Consider the following 20,814-nt stretch of genomic DNA (forward strand, 5'->3'; position numbering starts at 1 on the left):
ATAGATAGATAGATAGATAGATAGATAGATAGATAGATAGATAGATAGATAGATAGATAGATAGATAGATAGATAGATAGATAGATAGATAGATAGATAGATAGATAGATAGATAGATAGATAGATAGATAGATAGATAGATAGATAGATAGATAGATAGATAGATAGATAGATAGATAGATAGATAGATAGATAGATAGATAGATAGATAGATAGATAGATAGATAGATAGATAGATAGATAGATAGATAGATAGATAGATAGATAGATAGATAGATAGATAGATAGATAGATAGATAGATAGATAGATAGATAGATAGATAGATAGATAGATAGATAGATAGATAGATAGATAGATAGATAGATAGATAGATAGATAGATAGATAGATAGATAGATAGATAGATAGATAGATAGATAGATAGATAGATAGATAGATAGATAGATAGATAGATAGATAGATAGATAGATAGATAGATAGATAGATAGATAGATAGATAGATAGATAGATAGATAGATAGATAGATAGATAGATAGATAGATAGATAGATAGATAGATAGATAGATAGATAGATAGATAGATAGATAGATAGATAGATAGATAGATAGATAGATAGATAGATAGATAGATAGATAGATAGATAGATAGATAGATAGATAGATAGATAGATAGATAGATAGATAGATAGATAGATAGATAGATAGATAGATAGATAGATAGATAGATAGATAGATAGATAGATAGATAGATAGATAGATAGATAGATAGATAGATAGATAGATAGATAGATAGATAGATAGATAGATAGATAGATAGATAGATAGATAGATAGATAGATAGATAGATAGATAGATAGATAGATAGATAGATAGATAGATAGATAGATAGATAGATAGATAGATAGATAGATAGATAGATAGATAGATAGATAGATAGATAGATAGATAGATAGATAGATAGATAGATAGATAGATAGATAGATAGATAGATAGATAGATAGATAGATAGATAGATAGATAGATAGATAGATAGATAGATAGTAGCATAAAAGAGGAATAACTGGGGCTGTACACATCTATATGTACAGTAACCGTAGTATAGAATATATATATATATATATATATATATATATATGTATACTGTATATGTACCTGCATACATTGTCTGTATAAATATCTATATAAATAAATTATGGGTATCGGGTTTGAATAAAATCAAAGGAGACGTTCTTGTTTTAGAACACAAATACATCCATTTTAATTAGAGAAAATACAAAAAGAAACCATGTACAATTTATGTACAAACTTTTTGTACAAGACAGTATATTTATCAGCAGATTATATTTGACAGAGTCAGGTAGATCAACTCAGCACCATCAAATTATCCGTTTATCCATTACTATACTGTATCTTCAACAAATCCAAAGTAAAAGACTGCTAATGTCAAACTCCTGTTTCCTGCAGTGACGATGTGCCAAAGAATGGGATATGTGACGAAAGAGAGAGAACAATGTCCTGATTTCTTCATGAACCAAGCAGCCAAAAAAACATAACAATTGCAAGTTTTCATTTTTCTCAAAATCAACAGGAACATTGCCAAAAGCAATTTCAGCTTGTTAAGACTTAAATCCCTCCCCCCACCCAAAGTATTATATATTCTATAACATCTAGTACAGTTTCCAGCAAATAAGTTATTATATCCATTCTTTACAGCAAGAAAATAGATTAACAAAAATAATGCGACATACCGTTAAACTAATGTATGAAGCTTCATAGTCTTCAATTAAGTGTACAAGAACACTTGAGGACATAGACAGGTGGTCACAGTCCTGAAACAGCATGTCCATGTGGGCTCCATCTTTCAGTCATCCAGATCCCCACACACAGAGCCTGGCTCAGCAGGAGCTTCCCCTGCGCTAATGGATCTTTCACTAAGCCTGTACTGTCCTATGTGCCACTTCTCGCTAAAGTGGGACTCGAAGCGGGTCTTCCTTTGGACCTCGGTGCACTGCCTGGCACTCTACTGACATGGAGGCACTGATGGCTTGGATGTTCTCCATGCCAGTGTAAGATGCCATACTAGCGTAGAGAGAGAGCGCTGGACGCTGCATGAGCCGGTGAATGACTGAAGGATGGTTGTTGTTGAACACAACTTCTCATGGCACTTCAAAACACTCTAAATCTTTTAGAGGCATACATTGCAATGACTTAAAACATATATAATACAAACGTATGATATGGTATGCTGCAGTACCTTAACATTGCAGAGTTTTGTTTTAGCTTTTTTTTTTTTTTTTTCTTAAAACCTCAACTTCTCAGAAGAGGTCTTTGTCCAATGGCATGAATCTTTCCAGTTCAAATCAGTTGCACAATCAAATCAATTTCACAATTTGGGGCACAAGTACTGAACGAAAAACATTCTGTACAATGAAATGTCTTATAGGATGTGGACTATCTTAATATGTCTGTTGAGTGTTGTGATAAGTACCATCTGATTTTTGAGTAATGTAATATTTAAGTACTTCTGAATAAAAAATAGAACTCTGTAAACAAATTATAAGCAGTTGTGACAGTTTTTAACACACCATGTATAGCATTATGGTAACATAAAATGACAAGAGCTGATAAAATGGAATGTAAACCCTGATATAAAACAATTTAACAAGAACACTAAATTAAGGGTGCTCTTTCCTTTAATACAACTTGCTGAATTGGTGCTACCCTACATGTCCATCTTTGTGATGGTTGATAAACCAGATCAAATTACTCCTGTGTTTTCCGTTTGTCATTGTATTATCTTTGTAGTAATAATCCAAGAATAGGCTCTTGAACTCCAAAAGACAAGTTTCTTTTTTTTCCCATAATAGCATAACAATCAGTTTGTCAATTCTATGGATAATGTGTCAATGCCAGTATCAAATATGAATTGCTTATTTTTCAGGCTAGCAAGTATGTCATTAACATCCCAATTATACATACATTTTACTCACATATTTTTTTGCAAAATAAAACTACTTGCTACAAAGTGTGACAACACTGTAATCACAATTCAAAAGTTCACTTCAGGACAATGTCTATGGGGCTCCAGTATAGTCATACCACACCCAATAGACAAGACATTAAAGCTCAGATCAGTTTGCTTGAGAAAGAAATGTGATCTATATAATGGGCTGAATTTACACAACATATGTAGCACAATAAATTTTATTTTTTCCCCCCGTAAAATGACTTGTCCTAATACATTTTCTTCAGTCTTTACTGTGAAATATCATGGCTTTTAGATCATTGCAAACACCCCAAGGATGTTCTCAGTGTCTTTCTCGCGTTGACAGTTGTTCAGTGTTACAGCATACTTCATAATTATGCACAAGTATTTTTCAGTGTCTTCCCCTCCTAGGAGACCTAATTTAGGTCAAGCATTGATAATGAAGGTCTATCACTGTCGAGAAGTAAAGGAGTGGCTTTGGTGCCTTTACACAATGCAGATCTGTTCTCTCTGGGTCTCGCTAACTTCACACCCACTATTCACCAGTGATAAACCTTAAAGCTGATGAAACATGTTACACAGTATTTCATTAGTGGCCACAAAGATCCATCAACGTTAGTAGACTATAGCTTAGGGTTAGTCAAGAGACTACTACACTACAGCCTAAAGAAGACTATTCGTCATATCCAGAGTGATGTTTGTTGAAAAGGTTTTTTTTTTTTACACGTTTGAAACAATATCAATAAAATTTGGTTTGATAAAGGAATTGAGATGGCGACAAATTCAGACAATAAAATTCTCTGATATGCAATTGAATTTGTGTGAATGGATTCCCTAACTATAGCACTTCTTACTAGGTCACTACTTTGTGTATAAAAATAAGTACAAAATGATTATGCTTATGGATATAAAATAAACATGTTCATATGTATAAATCCAATACATTGTGTAGCGACGTTCAATTTCCAGTGGACCATCTGCAAGGCCAAGCCCTCTCCTTATCAAGCTTACATCACTGTCATGGTAGCTGTTGGATCAAATTGAACATCAACTTTTGCAACAAAACAAACAACAACAAAAAAACACCACAACAGCAGACAAGATAAATGTGAAGAACCCGGGCCGGCGGAACCAGCCAGCGCTCCTCACCATTATCTGCGGCCGTCGTTTTGTTTTGTACCCAACTATGATTGAGCTTTGTCCTACAGCTGAACTCCTGAGAGTTTAGAGGCGTACGACATCTGGATTGGCATCGGAGAACATCCAAGCTCTTTTCTGCCTCCATGCCAACCCTGTGCCAGGCAGTGGCTGTGGTCAAAGGAAAGACCCGTCGATGCCCACTTTCTGCGATACGTGGCCTTTCTTTTCCAGACATTTACAAACAGATAGGACATTCAGATGATGTTTTTTTGTCTTCAATTCCAATGTTGCCATATTTACAGTAGATACTATAACAAATATGTTTTTTGATATATGTGTCCTAAAGTTAGGGCACACAGCTGATGATCACATTTATACAACTCAATCATAGTTGGGTTTCATAGTCGATGGGTTTCATAGTCTAGTTTCCAGACTAAGGTGGTAAGTATTGAGATGTGTTTAGATAGTTTGCCAGTTGATCCGCAACACTCTAGACAGATACGGTTCCTCTACCAGGGCTTTCATGTTGGAGCCTTGGTCCACCATGATGTTCCCTGCACCATCACATACATACAGGTTGATGGAGAGAGGACCTCTACACCAGCCACTCACCCCGTGCTCTCGTGGAGGGGACACTGCTGCCATCTGACACACGAGGCACGGCCCGCGTACCGAACGCTTGGCTGAACACATGAGGACTGAGCAGGTCAGGACGCCCGTTCCTCCCATGTGTCCAGGCTAGGTTGATCAACTGAACTGTTTTGTTGTTATAGAAGGGCTCAGGCACAAGCCATGCGATAGGAGCTTGAAACAGAGTCACAGCCAATCAGGATCCCTACGAGATATCACCAGAACACATGTAGGTGTACTACGTTCTGTCAGCCAGGGTATACCCACACTGCCAGACACAACAGATTTACAATATGATATCATTCTGTAGGACTGGAATAAACTCATTCAGATGATCAGTCGCTGGTCTGATGTACAGTAGCAGTGACACAGCAGACATTTCTACATCAAATCAGTACAGAACAGAACAGAACACCTCCAACGCCTGCCTGCTCCTCCTTCGGCAAATAACCAAGAAAAACTAACTAAACTCAACACTTTTCTGAGATGTTTAAGGGGAACTCATTCAACTCAAGTTGAACCGCTGAATGTAACACAGTCAGTTTTAGTGCAAAGAGAACATAATCAGACGAGACGGACGAGATGGCTGGGCCCAGCCGGGTCCAGATGACGCATCTTGAGTGGATCTTTGGGAGATGAATGTGATCGGCTTACTGCCGCAACCCTCACCCTCCAAGAACCAGCTACCCCAGCCATGGAGTCTGGTCACACGAAGAGGTGAACTATTGCAAAGAATTACAGGAAGTACTTTTTTTTTTCTCAACTCTTAAAATAAATTCAAAAAGTGCTAAGGAGGGGAGGCGGGGGGGGGGGGACTGTACAATCCTTTGTATGATTGTCATTATGTACATTTCTATGGATACATTAATAAATAAAACCTTGTCCGAGAGCATGGAAGTTATGTTAAAGGTATACACATAGGAGGTCCCATCCCATTTCCATGTTCATATCAAACCCTTGATCTGTGGAGCAGTGAGGAAAAAATGAATCATCATCTGCACAATCATCAAAAGCATCACACTGGTCTCATCTCCTTCCAAAGAGCATCCACACTTATCACAAGTCATCAAGGGGCCTGGTTTTCAGCATTCATCTTCAACTTCTCTGATTGGTGGAATCAGACTGCTAGTGGACTTGTATTGGTTGATTTGGTTGGCCATGTGAGTGCTCATGGGCTTCAGAGCGTTCCTTGGGTAAGCGTTTTCTGCTTCATCTGTAAACCATTTCTTTTCTGATGAGGAAAACAAAAGAGAAAAGATCTGTGTTACTGTTAAATAATAAATCAAATAGTTTAAGTAACAGTTTTACATACAGTAGCATTTATAATAATTACTCCCAAACTATTTCCTGAGACTATGTTGTTCTTTGTATTAAATGTTTGTAACTCAAACTAATTAAATGTGGATTCTCTGAAACATGACTAATGGGTTCTTCTCAGCGAAGAGGCAATGGGACACTGCATGCAACTGTCAGAAGTTTATAAACTCCTCTCCCTTCAAAACATCCACATTACCATCCTGGATGTAGGATAATTGCCATTTGAGTTGTAGCTGTAACCTAAACCTTGTAATACTGGGCACACCTGTGTGAGTATGATAGAATAGGATAAGAACTTTAATAATCCCTGGGTGTGTGTGTGTGTGTGTGTGTGTGTGTGTGTGTGTGTGTGTGTGTGTGTGTGTGTGTGTGTGTGTGTGTGTATCAGCAAGCTTCAGGTTGCATGGTGGTGGGGTACAGCATGCACGTTTGAAGTGTAGAATTGTGCCTGAGGTGAAGCAAGATGTCTGCCATCGCTCTCTGTTCCCCTAGTCTAGCTGGAGATATGCTACAGTTACAGTAGTGATGTCGCCTGAATCCACCTTATCAGGCCACAGACTGGGTAATGTAACCACTCACTTCCCCCTTCAATTTAGACTTTTCCTAGTGTGACAGATAGCGAAGGGAGGATACAAGTTTTATGAAGAACTGTGGGATTTGGCAACATGAGAGGGTGGGAAACAAACTTGACCTATATACAGGAGCTGATGATTTATGGGGACTCAAATTCAGTTCCATTTTTTCATGCGACACTTCGATTCCTGTTGATATACAGTAGAAATACGGAACCTACATAAAAGTAGTACTCAGAACACCGGACGACTCGAATGCAGTCATCCGACTGCATTTAAAAGGACAGAAGATGCGCAAACACTCAGACCTCTCACACAATGCCAACCGTCTAAAGTAAAATGAAGAAACGTGATAAATGACAGAGATAAATTACATAAAATCGAGGGTCTGTCTGAGGGAGAGAGAAATAAAGAAGGTTTTTCGGAGGGAACCAAGATAGTGAGGTAAGAAACACAGGGAGAAGGGTCTAGAACACAAGCCCATGCAGTGCGGGGATGGACCTGAACATGACGAGGAGGGGGGGGGCAGCAGACAGTTTGATTTCCACACAAAAGCAAATCTGAAACTGAGGCGTGACTTAATTTATATTTAACAAGGGAAATAAATAAAACAACCCCCCCCCCCCAATTCATAACCATCTCCACAGAGGACAGAGTTATGACATAAAGGTTGCTAAGACATGCAGAATGGTTAGCTGGCATACCTGGACCCCCTCTACTCATCCTTGATGCACTTCAGGAAGAGAGGTAAGTAATCTACTGTAAGAGTTACAGTCTACACATGACACGTCTTAAACACAACAACTCAACTGACTGTATCATGTACTGTACAATAATACTAAGGTCTGCATTTCATACAAAATATACTGTGCCGTAACTCTAAAACCTTACATGAAATTTGTCTTGCCACTTACTGTAGGTCCAATTATTAATGTTTGACCTGAATATGCAATACAGTAGGACCCCACTCATCCGAACTTCAGAGATCCGAACCTCCCGGTCTACCGGACAGGCTTAAAAAACTTTCTTTTTTTTGAGCCTGCTATCTGGTTACTGGTGGGATTTTCATTACAGTACTTTACTTGAATTTAAATCTGTCATAATAAACATGTACTGTATCCTACTGTGAATAAAAACAGAACTGTATGTAGACCTACATGTTGCCTGTAGGCTGTAGCCTACTGTCACGTTTCATTTCTTTGTTACTCTAAAGAGGGAAAATGTTGAACGCAAAACGCAAACGAGTCTCCTGCAAGAGCTGCATTCCTTGGTAGCCAGAAAGCGCGTCAGCAACCTGAAGCAGAGGAGCATCGAGTCATTTTTCGTTCCCCGTTAATGGACTTCAGGAACACAGACGTGTTGTGAGCATGTAGATTAGCCTAGGCCTACTGTATTTGTTAGATAATAGACTACAGCCTAGGCCACGTTAGCCTACATCGATTGTTTTAGATACTTTCTTTTAGGCTATGATAGCCTAAGACAACTTGTCTGTCATTTCATTTATTTATTTCTTGATTATCATTTGCTCTAATTATTCTAATGTTGGGTTGTTTTTAGGCTAAACTTTTTTGTTCTGCGAATACAGTAGCCTATCGATGCAGCGCAGGCCTCATTTGAGAATAAAGTAGGCTACTATATTTGTTCAAAGCATGCACTCAAGTGGAAATTCATTTATTTTATTATAGGCTACTGTAGGCCTATTATAGACTAGGCTATATGAGTTTAGTTGCCTATTTGATTGCAATCAATTGAATTTTGTGCATTTTCAAAGTAGGGTATTTATCGGTCTATTATGAGTCTATATACCACTTATTGAATTTGGTGCATTTTAACATAAGTTTCAGTCATCCGGACATTTCAGAGATACGAACGACCTTCGGTCCCGTTGGGTTCGGATACGAGGGGTCCTACTGTATTACTATTTCATTCAATCGGAATATAATTTTTTAAAACAGATATTACAGCTGTGTAGGAAAATATGGAAATCAATATGATAATTTGTAACAAATCTGCATGCTTTTCTGAATTAATCACAAATTAAAAGTTTAAGTTAAAGAAAGACTAGGGCTAAAGGTCTGGGGGTTGGAATCGCTCTGTAGCTTTCCTTTTACTTTGACCATGATGGAGATCTCGTTCGATCTCTGTTCATTTAAAATGCATCTCAATTCTTAACACACGGAATTTGAAACAGAACTGAAAAATAAGCATTTGAGATCATGGACTAGGAACGTGGACATGCGATAACCAGTACATTATACACCATGAACAAACACATGACAGCACTGTTGAGGGGGAATGGTCATATGAATTATCATATGAATTTACCAAAGATGTTAGTATGGTCAGATCCAGAAAAAACAGAATAACCCATAATATATTCATATATTTACATTATATTAATGATCATGCTACATTATATATGCACACATATCACAAATATATCTCATATAACTCATAAAAAACATGAGTTAGAAAAACTATGGGCTAATTGCATAAAGCTAAGTATGTTTGAGTTTGACCTTTTATAATGTGTTTCTTGCACTTTGTCTTGATGCTTTTTATGTCTCATGTAAAGCACGTTGAATGTGCTGTACAAATAAACGTGCCTTGCCTGGCCTTTGAGAGGATGCATGTGGACATATGTGGACATGTGTCTATAACTAGAGGTATACTGTAGCTGGATAAATACGCTTCTTTGCATGGTTTAATAATGCTACTTTAAGTGTTGAAATATCTTACCCAAACTCTGCTGTAAAGTATTACGTATCTTGTCTTTCCTGTGAGTTGACTATAATGATGTCATGTAATGGTGGCCATGACAGCTGTGATGTCAGAGCATGGATAACATGCAGATGGAAGTGTAGCAAACATGCACTATTACATGACATAGACACTGAGCACAGTGTCTCAAACATAAACACATACCCAGACAAATGCACAATACAATTTACTATGACAGATATCATTACCATAGTACAACAGTACCAGAGTATTACACACATTCATATCCTATAACACACCATAACACTCTCTCTCTCTCTCTCTCTCTCTCTCTCTCTCTCACACACACACACACACACACACACACACACACACCCCTGACACATACACACACACACACACACACACACACACCCCTTACAAATTCACACCAACCCCAAACCATCCCCAGACCGGGGCTACGCCAGGCATGCTCCACCAACACAGACGCCGGCTCCCCCCCCCCCCCCCGGGAGGTGTACTGTTACTGTACGTACTTCTGCTTGTCGCGCGCCTCCCTGGCCTTGCTGCTGCGGCTCTGCCGGTTGGCGGCGGGGACGGAGTGGACGGATGAGCTCTTTTTGCTGGAGGAGTGGGACGAGTGGGACGAGTGGGACAGGCTAGCCCGGGATTGGCCCGCGTTGTGGTCGAACTGCATCAGGCAGAAGATCAGGTCCGTGGGCACCAGCTCAAACTCGTACGGCGGGTTGGTGATCACGTACCTGCCCACAGCACAGCGGGGTGGTCAGCACAGGGACAAACCAACAACATCTGTGTACAAGTCATCTGCACGGGTCTTAGGGAGTGTTAGGAGCCTATGAGATATTGACTGGCCTGTTGTGGCATCGTGTGTCTGTTCACGTCAAACACGTCACCGTGTTAGAAGCACAGAGCGCCTCACCGTTTAGTGCATGGGCTCGGTACTGTGAGGTGAGCGTCTCTTAATCTGTAGATCCCGAAACACAACATGTTGTAGGTCTTCAGAGCTTTACAGAACAGGTCCCCATAGCAGCCGCCATCCTGGAAAATGACACAGAAGAGAGCGACGTAAGGATGTGTTTATTTAGAAAGTCACTTGTCACAAAATGGCCATGGCAAACCATGACAGTAATAAACAGAGTCAAAATACACTTAAAATGATTCTACAAATGACAATAAACGGCAACATTCCTTCATTTCATGACACCTTGTGCTTCAGCTTTGGACGCTCAGTGACAACGAGCGAATGTAACATTAACCGGATCAATGCAGCTTTGATAAATCCCACACAAGGACGTGGTGCTCGGGTCCCACACAGATTCACTGTTCTCTCCTCCCTTCCCCCGGCGCCGTGGCCGGCGCTCTCCAAACAGACCAGGCGGCGCCGTGCGGCCGAGGAGGAGGAGGCGGGACGGACGCACACCGCCGGGGGAGCAGCGCAAACCTGCGTCATGTCGACTCAAACCCCCCCACCCCCCCCGCTTACCCCCAGGTCAGCGAAGGGCCCGTCGTAGAGCGCCAGCTGGGCCACGCGGCAGCGGTCTCTGTTGGCCAAGGTCTGCGGCGTGCTGTAGCCCCCCCGCAGGGCGTTCTCCTCGGCCAGCAGCGCCTCCAGCTCGGGGGTGGCCCCCCCGGTGACCAGCGTCCGGATCAGGGTCAGGATGTTATCGTTGAAGTACGTCTGTGGGGATAAGAGGAGGGGGGAGCAGATTCCAGGATAGTCAGTAGGAGGGAGGAGGAGGAGGAGGAGGAGGAGGAGGAGGAGGAGGAGGGATGGCAGCGCTCCTGTTATCTAGATCTCCTGGCCTGTCGCTCCTCATAGCTCCGACCGGGAGGGGAAGAGAGAGGCCACAGTAATTACTGAGGGCTTTCTCTTGTTCTGTGCCGCCACTGTGGCAAGATTTGCTGCTCAAAGAATGAAGCTTGAGTGGTTCTAATGTAAAAACCAGCACTGTCTGAGGTACCTTCCTCACTCTCATAGTAATAATAATAATGATAATGATAATATTAATAATACTATTAATAATAAGGCAAGGCAAGGCAAGGCAAGGCAATGATAATATTAATAATAATATTAATAATGATAATAATTCTAAAAACAAAAACCTGAGTAGTAATGTTAATACTATAGTGGTTTCAGGTTACCCAGTAGATCCTACAGGAAGCTACAGAGACAAAACGTGGCGTCTACCTTTTCCCCATCTTCATGTGTATGGTGCATGATGTGTTCCCTGTGAACCTGTTATTGGACTGTTCTGAGCGTCGGGGACCGTGTCGCTCCCGAAGCCCCCCGGTCCTGCCGCTGCGGAGACAGGCCGTGTCACTCTGCCGGCCCGGCCTGACTGGCAGCTCCCCTTCCCCGGGCTCCTGACAGGCCCGGGCCGGCCTGATGATGGATGAGCCCTGTCCATTAGCGCGCCTCCCCTCTGACCGCCGCTGACGGCCGCCCCCTCGCTCTGCCCTGCTCTCCCCTGGCGCCTCGCGGGCCTCGGCGCGCTCGCCGGGAGAGCAGCTGGAATTAAGCCATCAGCGCACCGGGGGGGGGGGGGGGGGGGGGAGGGGGGAGGGGTGAAGCGGAGGGCAGTGTTTGTAGAAGAGGGAGATGAAGACGGAGGAGGAAAAATAGCCCTCTCTTCTCATCTCCTCCCCCCAGCACGCTAACGGGGACGACGTCGTCTGGCGATCAAACATTGTTGTTTTTTTGTTTTTTTTGGGAGAACCTCGCGGCCCAACTTGGTGTGTCAAATCTCAAATGTGTCATGACTATAGGTAAAACTTCAGCACTTACCACGTTAAAAGATCTATCAAGGCCCTGGAGTTGGATTTGGTGACAGTCTAGAGTAGTGGCAGTAACTTCCCTTTTGATGTCAGCGGAGGAGGCGGGGTCTGCCTGATCAACGTGGGATTTCATTTACCACCTTCCACCGACTCATAACGCTGGAGATCAGCCTCTGAGGCTCTGACAACCCCTCCCTCCCCTCATAACGCTTGAGATCAGCCTCTGAGGCTATGACAACCCCTCCCTCCCCTCGACTTCACCACGAGTGCGTTGGCTTTGATGGAACTACAGAGCTGCAAAAGTTACCTCTAAACACACAGGTGACAGGATCCTTAAACAAACCGAGTAGCAAACAGAATCTGAAAGAGAAGATGGCTGTCTGCTTGTCTTCCAGTAAACATATACTGTGTGTGTATTCTTCTGGCAATGAGCTTACACACCCACGATTCCCTCACTTCAAAGTCCTTTAAGCCCCACCCTCACTTCCTGTCCTCATCTACAACAAGATGCAACTGTTCACCACGAGATTCAGTGACACCAATGGCATCATTGGGCAAGACACCGAACCCCAAATTGCTCCCAATGAGCAGGCTAGCAAACTGCACGCCAGCGACCGCCATTGGTGTGTGAATGGATGAATTAGAGGCCATTGTAAAGCGCTTTGGATAAAAGCACTCTAAGTGCAGTCCAATTACCATCTAACATCTCTAAAGCCAGTATAGGAAGGAGGTTAATAGATTTTTATGGACTACCTTTGAATCACACTATAACAATGCAACCAGCAGAATGTGAAATTTGACATTTGACTTCCAGTATAATCCTTGTACTGTGAGACACGCGGCAGCGTGGCGGTACACTTACTGCACTCATGAGGGAGTCCAGCACGCTGACGGCGAAGGCGGTGCCGCAGGCGAAGGGCTGCGTCAGGTACAGCTCTGTGTCCGGGTCGTCGTCGTCGTCTTGGTCCAGGAACTGAACGTTGGAGTCGTTTACTGGAGGGAAGCGCAACCGTAGTCAGAGACAAACGCCAGGGCAGAAGACCACAAACACACATAACACACACCGAGACACCTGAGAAAGAAAGCCAGAAGTAAGAATGAGCCGAGTGGATTCTCAGCAAATCTAGCTACCCCCCCCCCCCACCCAAAATTTCTTTGTGACCCTTAGCAACAGACTGACAGGTCTCAGGTATATAGGTATTGAGGGGTGTTTGAACGTAATAGATTTAGCAACATACAGTAGATGCACAGTATATTCAGTAATTAATTATCAGCTTGTACTTCTATTCAATTACTACAACATCTCTGCATTAGACCTGTTTCAAAACACTACTGTACGTTCTAGATCTTTATCCCAAAGTGTGCTTGGTGCACTGGAATTGTTTGGGGGAAATAATTTACAGTAGAAGGACCTCTTTGATTTAGGTCTCTGTGACAAACAGAATTCTAATTGAAATGCTCACCTCTGTTGAGTCATGATTTAAATCTACATCACTTTAAATCACTACAAGTCATTTTTTATATTAAGAATATCAAATAAAAGAAGATATTGTGCATATATTATGACAGTCATGCACATGCACCGTGCATGTTTCTCTATCTCAGCTCTGACAAGGTGACATCATCACCCGCTGACATCAGCATCTACAGCTTTTACCTGCACCTGACAGTCCAATCATTTACCAGAGAACATCAGTCCTCTGTGATAAGAACATCTACAACCTGTCCCCATGAATGGAAGGAATGTGGTATCTGCCGACATTAAAACATGATAAAAGATAAAATAACAAAGCTAAGAGAAATGAACGTTGTCTCTAATGTGGGACCTGACCAACAAAGAGAAAAGAACACGAACACAATATCAAACAAAACTTATTTTAAAGCATTTGGTAAAGAACCCATTTCCTCCTAAACATATTTTGCTTAAGAGCATGTGGTTGTCTTTCTGGCACCAGTGGATGGTGATTTACGGGGTTTGAGATCCGACTGGAAAAGTGCATCACACAAGTCTATGTTTGAGTCCTTCAAAATCTATGCTTCACAGATTAGGTCTGGAGGAAAAGAAGAAGTAGAAGAAAATACTGTAAAAAATAAATAAATAATGTATATATAATACATAATGTATTATATAATGTAATATATAGCTGCAAGCAAAAATGTGGGGGCCAAGCAGGAAGTGCCACCAGTGCATCAAAGGCAACAAGTGAAACACACAATAGCCAAATTTAAATCCCTACCGGAGATTTTATTAGACATTGGTCTAGAGATTGTGTCTACCGAGTTTCGTGCAGATTGGTGAAAATTCATAGGAGGAGATACATTTTAAGTGCACAAAATCCAAAATGATGGGAAATCCAATATGGCGGAAAAATGACATCACAGGGTGCATTGAACTCGGCTTGAGCCAAGGATTCCAATGGTACCTTGTTATTGAAAATCGGACATACGGGTCAAAAGTTGCATGCCTAAATGGGACTGGACCCGATCAGCGTGCCAAGTTTCACAACTTTTTACCATACAGTTCTAGGGGCTGCCATAGACTCCCATGGCAGAAGAAATAATAATAAGAAAAGGTACAAACAAAATGGTGGCCTACGCAGCTTCGCTACTTGGCCCCCAAAAATAAACAGATTAAAGGCAGGTTTGATCTTGAGTTTTTCGTTTTGAAATGTGATTTCTTCCCAGGCTTCCTGTGTACTGTGAAACAGAAACGTCAGTCAGGGAGACGAGGGGGTGATGCAAAGGGCCAGGCCGGAGGAGGAGGGGGGTGTGCGATGAAAACAGCCACAAGGACAGACAGAGCGTGATCAAAGGCTGGTGAAGCTCCCAGAAGGCAACGGGGTAAAAAAAAAAAAAAAAACTGGGAGAAAAAAACACGCAAACACTAAAGAAAAGAAAAATCATTAAAAAAAAGTCCAAAACAAGACAGTCAATTTCAACCAGAATGAAGAATCAGGAATGGGTTGAGACGGGAGAGGCCGGGGAGCAGCCGGGTACATCAAGGCAGGCGATGGAGGACAGGGGGCGGCGTGGGGGGAGGAGGGGGGGGGGGGGGGGGAGGGGGCGCGAGCCAGCGAGCGGCCGGGCAGACGACAGAGGCTCGGCTTACCCAACTCTGTTATCATTTGTATGTTGGTCCCACTGTTTTTTTCCTGACTGAATGCAACCAGAGGCAGTACTTTGCCGGGTTTAGCTAATGGCGATGAGACAGTGTGGAGAGGAGGAGAGACGGCGTTGTTACTGAAACAGCTTCAAAGAGAGGAAGAAAGGCACTTCTGTCTGAGATTACTCATGTCAATGCAAGGATTAGGACCTCGAGATAAAGGTATCCACGGCTGGTCCTGATACAGCTGCTGGTCCAGAGACCAGAGCTGACAGTGTGGTGAAAAGGTGTGAAGCCAAAGACCTGCCACCCCCGCAACATGAAGAGCCTACAACAGCTTTAAAGACACGGAGGGTTTCAAACGATGTTCTATCTAGAAACACCCCCGCTTGATGTGGCTCTCCAAAAACTGATCGTGCAATTCAGACGAGCCCTGTGCTTTACACTCCTGCTGTGGCTGTAATCTCTCCTTGGCGCTGCAGACCGATAACGCCGACACTCCAATTAAAGTCTATTGTTCCAGAGAGACCTGAGCTCCGCTCTGCCCTGTGTCTGTCTACCCTTTCCCTTGAGAGGAGGAGGAGGAGGAGGAAGGCCACGCCGTTCGCATCGCCAGCCCCACACAATTGTTGGAACTAAGGCCAGAGAGGGAATCTGTGTAGAATCCACGTAAATTTCAAATCATCCAAAACCCCTGTGGAACTAATCGCCGCCAAACTAAACACCAAATCCAACCAGCGTACAAACAAACTGCTACAGTACAGCTGTGTGTAATTGGTTGTTGTTGATTACTGTACTAGCGCATGTGCAGCCAGCCAGCGCTGCGATGGGAGCATGATGTAGGTGGTACAGTAGTTATGGTCTGGTTCTGGACTCTCTCTTAGCAGGTCCCACGGTCCGCTGCTCACTAATTGTGTCAGGGGAGATAGAGTGGCCGGTCTCCGGTGCTTTAGACGGCCCCTCGGAGATCTGAAACTTTCATGAGTCCCCTCGTCCCGGAGGAATACAGCCTCGGCATTGTTATTAATAAATGGGCCCATTTTGCAACCGTTGCGGTTTTGACTAACCCCTCTCTCACTCTCTTTCTCTCTTTTTCTCTCCCTCTCTCCATCCGGCTGGGGTCCTCTCGGTGCATTAGTGGGACGTATTGTGTGAGGAGTGAGTGGAGGGCCAGCCAGGCAAAGGAGGTTAGGTAAACAGGCTGACATCAGCGTAGGCAGAGAGACAAGGAGCTAACGTAGCCCAAACCGGCTGACTGTCATCAGTGCTTCAGCTAGAGTCAGCCAGGCTGAGAGATGTAGACAGTTTGGCGAACTGTCCTCTGTGTTCAGATGGGAGTTTGCCAAACCCTGCACACCAGTGGCTCTGGAGCGGCCAGGAGAGTGGAGTTGAGCCCGAGTCCTGTCTCACCGAGTTCTGTGATGATGGGGATGTTGGAGCCCGTGGTAACGGAGGCCTGTCTAACCAGGCCATGTACTGGACTGCTGTCTGGAGATGACCGGTCCATTCCAGGAGGCGTGAAACCTGCAGGCGTTCACAAAGAGACAGAGACGACCGTGAGCAACAGTTCAGACTACACAAACAGTCACAGAGGAACCAAGACAATTAGGTTACGCCGTAGCATTAACAGTGGAATCTGGCCGATGATTAGTCTCACACAGCCAGGCCTGTCTCCACACTTTGTTTACGCCATGGCAGTGCTGGAAAAAAGGTCTGGCTGGACTCACGACCATTCGGGGATGGTAGGAAAACAACGCTGTTTCTTTAAGCCAATCACAATTGTCTTTGGCGAAGCGGTGCTAGGTTGTTGTTGTTTCACTTCAGTCTGGGAGAACCTCTCATCGCCACTGATTGGCCGAGTCGGCGTCACTGATTGGCCAATAATAAACGAATGTCAATGCTTATCCCTGGCAATTGATAAGACTTGATCAAGTATAAGGTTACTGAAGGTATAATTCAAAATAAAACGGTCACTTAGCACCTCAAACCACACTAATACCCCCGTGTTCAGGAGGTCACCTGACAGAGCTGTGTTCAGGAGGTAACCTGGCAGAGCTGTGTTCAGGAGGTCACCTGACAGAGCTGTGTTCAGGAGGTGACCTGGCAGAGCTGTGTTCAGGAGGTCACCTGACAGAGCTGTGTTCAGGAAGTGACCCGACAGAGCTGTGTTCAGGAGGTCACCTGACAGAGCTGTGTTCAGGAGGTCACCTGACAGAGCTGTGTTCAGGAAGTGACCTGACAGAGCTGTGTTCAGGAGGTCAACTGACAGAGCTGTGTTCAGGAGGTAACCTTGCAGAGCTGTGTTCAGGAGGTCACCTGACAGAGCTGTGTTCAGGAGGTGACCTGGCAGAGCTGTGTTCAGGAGGTCACCTGACAGAGCTGTGTTCAGGAAGTGACCCGACAGAGCTGTGTTCAGGAGGTCACCTGACAGAGCTGTGTTCAGGAGGTCACCTGACAGAGCTGTGTTCAGGAGGTGACCTGACAGAGCTGTGTTCAGGAGGTCACCTGACAGAGCTGTGTTCAGGAAGTGACCTGACAGAGTTGTGTTCAGGAGGTGACCTGACAGAGCTGTGTTCAGGAGGTCACCTGACAGAGCTGTGTTCAGGAGGTCACCTGACAGAGCTGTGTTCAGGAAGTGACCTGACAGAGCTGTGTTCAGGAGGTCACCTGACAGAGCTGTGTTCAGGAGGTCACCTGACAGAGCTGTGTTCAGGAGGTGACCTGACAGAGCTGTGTTCAGGAGGTCACCTGACAGAGCTGTGTTCAGGAGGTCACCTGACAGAGCTGTGTTCAGGAAGTGACCTGACAGAGCTGTGTTCAGGAGGTGACCTGACAGAGCTGTGTTCAGGAGGTCACCTGACAGAGCTGTATTCTAGAAAGCTGCCACTCAGCAGGGGGCTTGGGGTGTTCAAGTGCTTTTTTTTTCCACAACTGCAGATGGACAGAAAGGAAAGAGGGGGAGGATGGGAGGGGAGGGGAGAGGAGGAGAGGGGGGAGGAGGAGGAGGAGGAGGAGGAGGAGGGAGGAAGGAAAAACCTGCCTAAAAATTGCCATATGGATATTGTGCTTTCAGGGGTCAGCTGAGATATATTTAACATTCCCAGTCTTCCATCAAGGGGTGGATATAAATTTTATATGTTGTTCATTTTGTTACCATAAAATTGGTGAAGAGGATCCTGAAAACCTTTTATCGGAAATAGCACGATTTGCTACCATGAAATACAAGTGCAAGTGACAGGTACGAATTCACATGACTTCACATTTTTGCATTTCCTCAAAGTGACAAGTAAACAACTTAAATCAGTAATGCTATATGCATAATGCATCGACTGTGTTTTGACATCCATCATTTAGTGCTGACTAAAGCAAAACGCCAGCTTAGAGTTTCACAGCCACAAAACAATGCAGTGGGAATATATTCAGGTCACAAAGTTTTAACAGGATTGCAAATTCAAGAGAGAGGGAGTGTGTGTGTGTGGGGGGGGGGGGTCGTTTTCTGCTAAAAGATTCCTAGGCCTGTTTTCAGAACAAAGGAGATCTTCCTGCCCTGCTCTACAGTTCAGCGCTCATCCGAAAGCAGAAGCTCAACTGAAGCCTGAATAATCAAAAGTCTTGTTATGCCAATTATTGAAACTTCGGCCGGCCGTGGTTTGACACCCTGTTCCAACCGCAGGCTGCATGCTCACTCCAAAAATATCACTCCTCTGGAGAGTGACAGCAAATATTGAATATGCCTGCAAAACACTCATCTTACTGTATCACAGTTAACAAGAAGCTCAGCATGCAGTGAATCTGTCTGTGTAAAGTAAAGCCGCCGTTCACATATTTCTGAAAGAGACTGTTTGTATAAAAAGGAGACAAGTATCAAAATCAGTTGGGGCTACAGGCAGCCAAAAGTTAGACAACACAACGGGGAAAGCTCCTGGAAATACAGTATTGTCTGGGTTTTGACTGCAGATCAAATCGAATATTTTAGTCTTCCAGTACTAGAAAAAACGTATACAGTGCGCAATACAGCAGCAGTACAGCAGTAGTATAAGCTGTTGATTTTGTAGAGTATTTCTTTGAATCTTCCTAACTGGCGCAGGGAGGATCTGGGGTGGGATATAGAGGAGAGCGCCGTCCCCCGGCTCCGCCCCCCCTTGCCCCCGGGGCGCCGCTTAGCCCTGCGGTCGACTACGCGCCAGGGCGTCCGGGAGAGTCTCTCCCACAGGAAGACCCCTGTTTACTTATTCATCTGCACCTTCTCACTTTCAGATGCTTACAGTACACCCGACGCCTGAAAGGCAGGGTCGCTGCCTGGGAGGAACACATCCCCAAAGCAATAGGGCATGATACAGCGCTCCTATACACATATACTGGGGGGGGGGGGGGTGATGAGCAGTAAGACATAATCATTGATCACAGGCGCGGTGCGATGCGGGTGGAGGGTACTGGGGCCTCCGTATCGAAGGTCTGTCTGTGAATACTGCTCCCCAGAGCAGGGCCCCCACTGACCCCTGACCCCACACTTTCTCCTTCTTCTGCGGCGGTCCTATCGACAGCTCATCACTCACTCCGAGCAGGAGGAGTAACGGCGCTGATGTTCCCCCTAAAACACGAGATAGTGCTTCGCACTTAAAACAGACGTCCTGGGACACCGGTCTGGCGATGTGAACGCCGTGCGGTCGTTGGGATACGACGTGGCGGCGGCGGCGGGGCGAGGTCACGCCCGATCGTTTGCACGGCGGTAACGAGGTGCAGATGACGCTAGTCTGGCTACCGGAGTCGCGCTGGCTGGCTAACGATGATGAGGCCTGATGGGATTACGAGTTTCCACATGTCAACAAACATCAACAAGCTGTTCCTCCCAATCTGCCAGAGAACAGCAGCGTCGACCGGCACCATCACGTTGATTACATTGTTAAAAAGTATTATGAAGGAGGTTTACTGTCAGTTACCGACGACAAGGAAAAAACAGTCACGGTAATATTGTGGCGAAAACAAACTTTCTTTCACACACACACACATACATACACAAATACACACACACATTCACACACACACACACACACACGCACACACACACACGCACACACACTCATTACCTTGGGAGTTAGCCTGCAAAACCCCAATGCTGTCATCAAACTGCATAGACTTGATGTTGAGAGACGCCAAGATGCATTCCTTATCCTGCAGGGAGGCGTCGTCAATATTGTTCTGATTGGCCGACAGGATCACGCACATGTCGCAGAGGTTGATATTGACAGCCCTCAAATCTGCCCGACTTAATGGTGTACCCTTCAGAGGGGAGAGGGAAAAGACAGAGAGAGAGAGAGAGAGAGAGAGGGAGAGAGAGAGAGGGGGAGAAAGGGGGAGAGAGAGAGAGGGAGAGAGAGAGGGAGAGAGAGAGGGAGAAAGGGGGAGAGAGAGAGGGAGAGAGAGAGATGGAGAGAGAGAGGGAGAGAGAGAGAGGGTGGGAGAGAGTGAGGGAGAGAGGGAGGGAGAGAGGGAGAGAGAGAGAGAGAGAGAGGGGGAGAGAAGACGGTGACAGAAAAACAAATGAGAAAC

At 44.3% G+C, this 20,814-nt stretch overlaps 1 protein-coding gene across 7 annotated transcripts in view; it reads right to left on the bottom strand.

Annotated features, from left to right (window-relative positions):
* Window positions 1-5,837: 5,837 nt before the first annotated feature.
* The window catches only part of kcnma1a (potassium large conductance calcium-activated channel, subfamily M, alpha member 1a), a gene marked incomplete at both ends in the record, with an annotated part of 195,553 nt that continues 180,576 nt past the window's right edge, over window positions 5,838-20,814 (bottom strand). For 2 of the 7 annotated variants that reach the window (XM_084459175.1, XM_084459174.1), the window contains 6 exons: window positions 9,889-10,126; window positions 10,306-10,424; window positions 10,870-11,064; window positions 13,024-13,154; window positions 16,675-16,788; window positions 20,352-20,544. In XM_084459175.1, coding sequence (XP_084315301.1) covers window positions 9,889-10,126; window positions 10,306-10,424; window positions 10,870-11,064; window positions 13,024-13,154; window positions 16,675-16,788; window positions 20,352-20,544 — 990 coding nt within the window. Of the gene's footprint in view, window positions 6,015-7,348; window positions 7,378-9,888; window positions 10,127-10,305; window positions 10,425-10,869; window positions 11,065-13,023; window positions 13,155-15,270; window positions 15,355-16,674; window positions 16,789-20,351; window positions 20,545-20,814 lie in introns of those variants that run through there. The other 5 variants (XM_084459172.1, XM_084459173.1, XM_084459171.1 and 2 more) reach the window with 5 other exon arrangements.

The sequence above is a fragment of the Borostomias antarcticus genome, assembly GCF_949987555.1.
Source record: "Borostomias antarcticus genome assembly, chromosome: 2".
In the NCBI taxonomy this organism is placed as follows: domain Eukaryota; kingdom Metazoa; phylum Chordata; class Actinopteri; order Stomiiformes; family Stomiidae; genus Borostomias; species Borostomias antarcticus.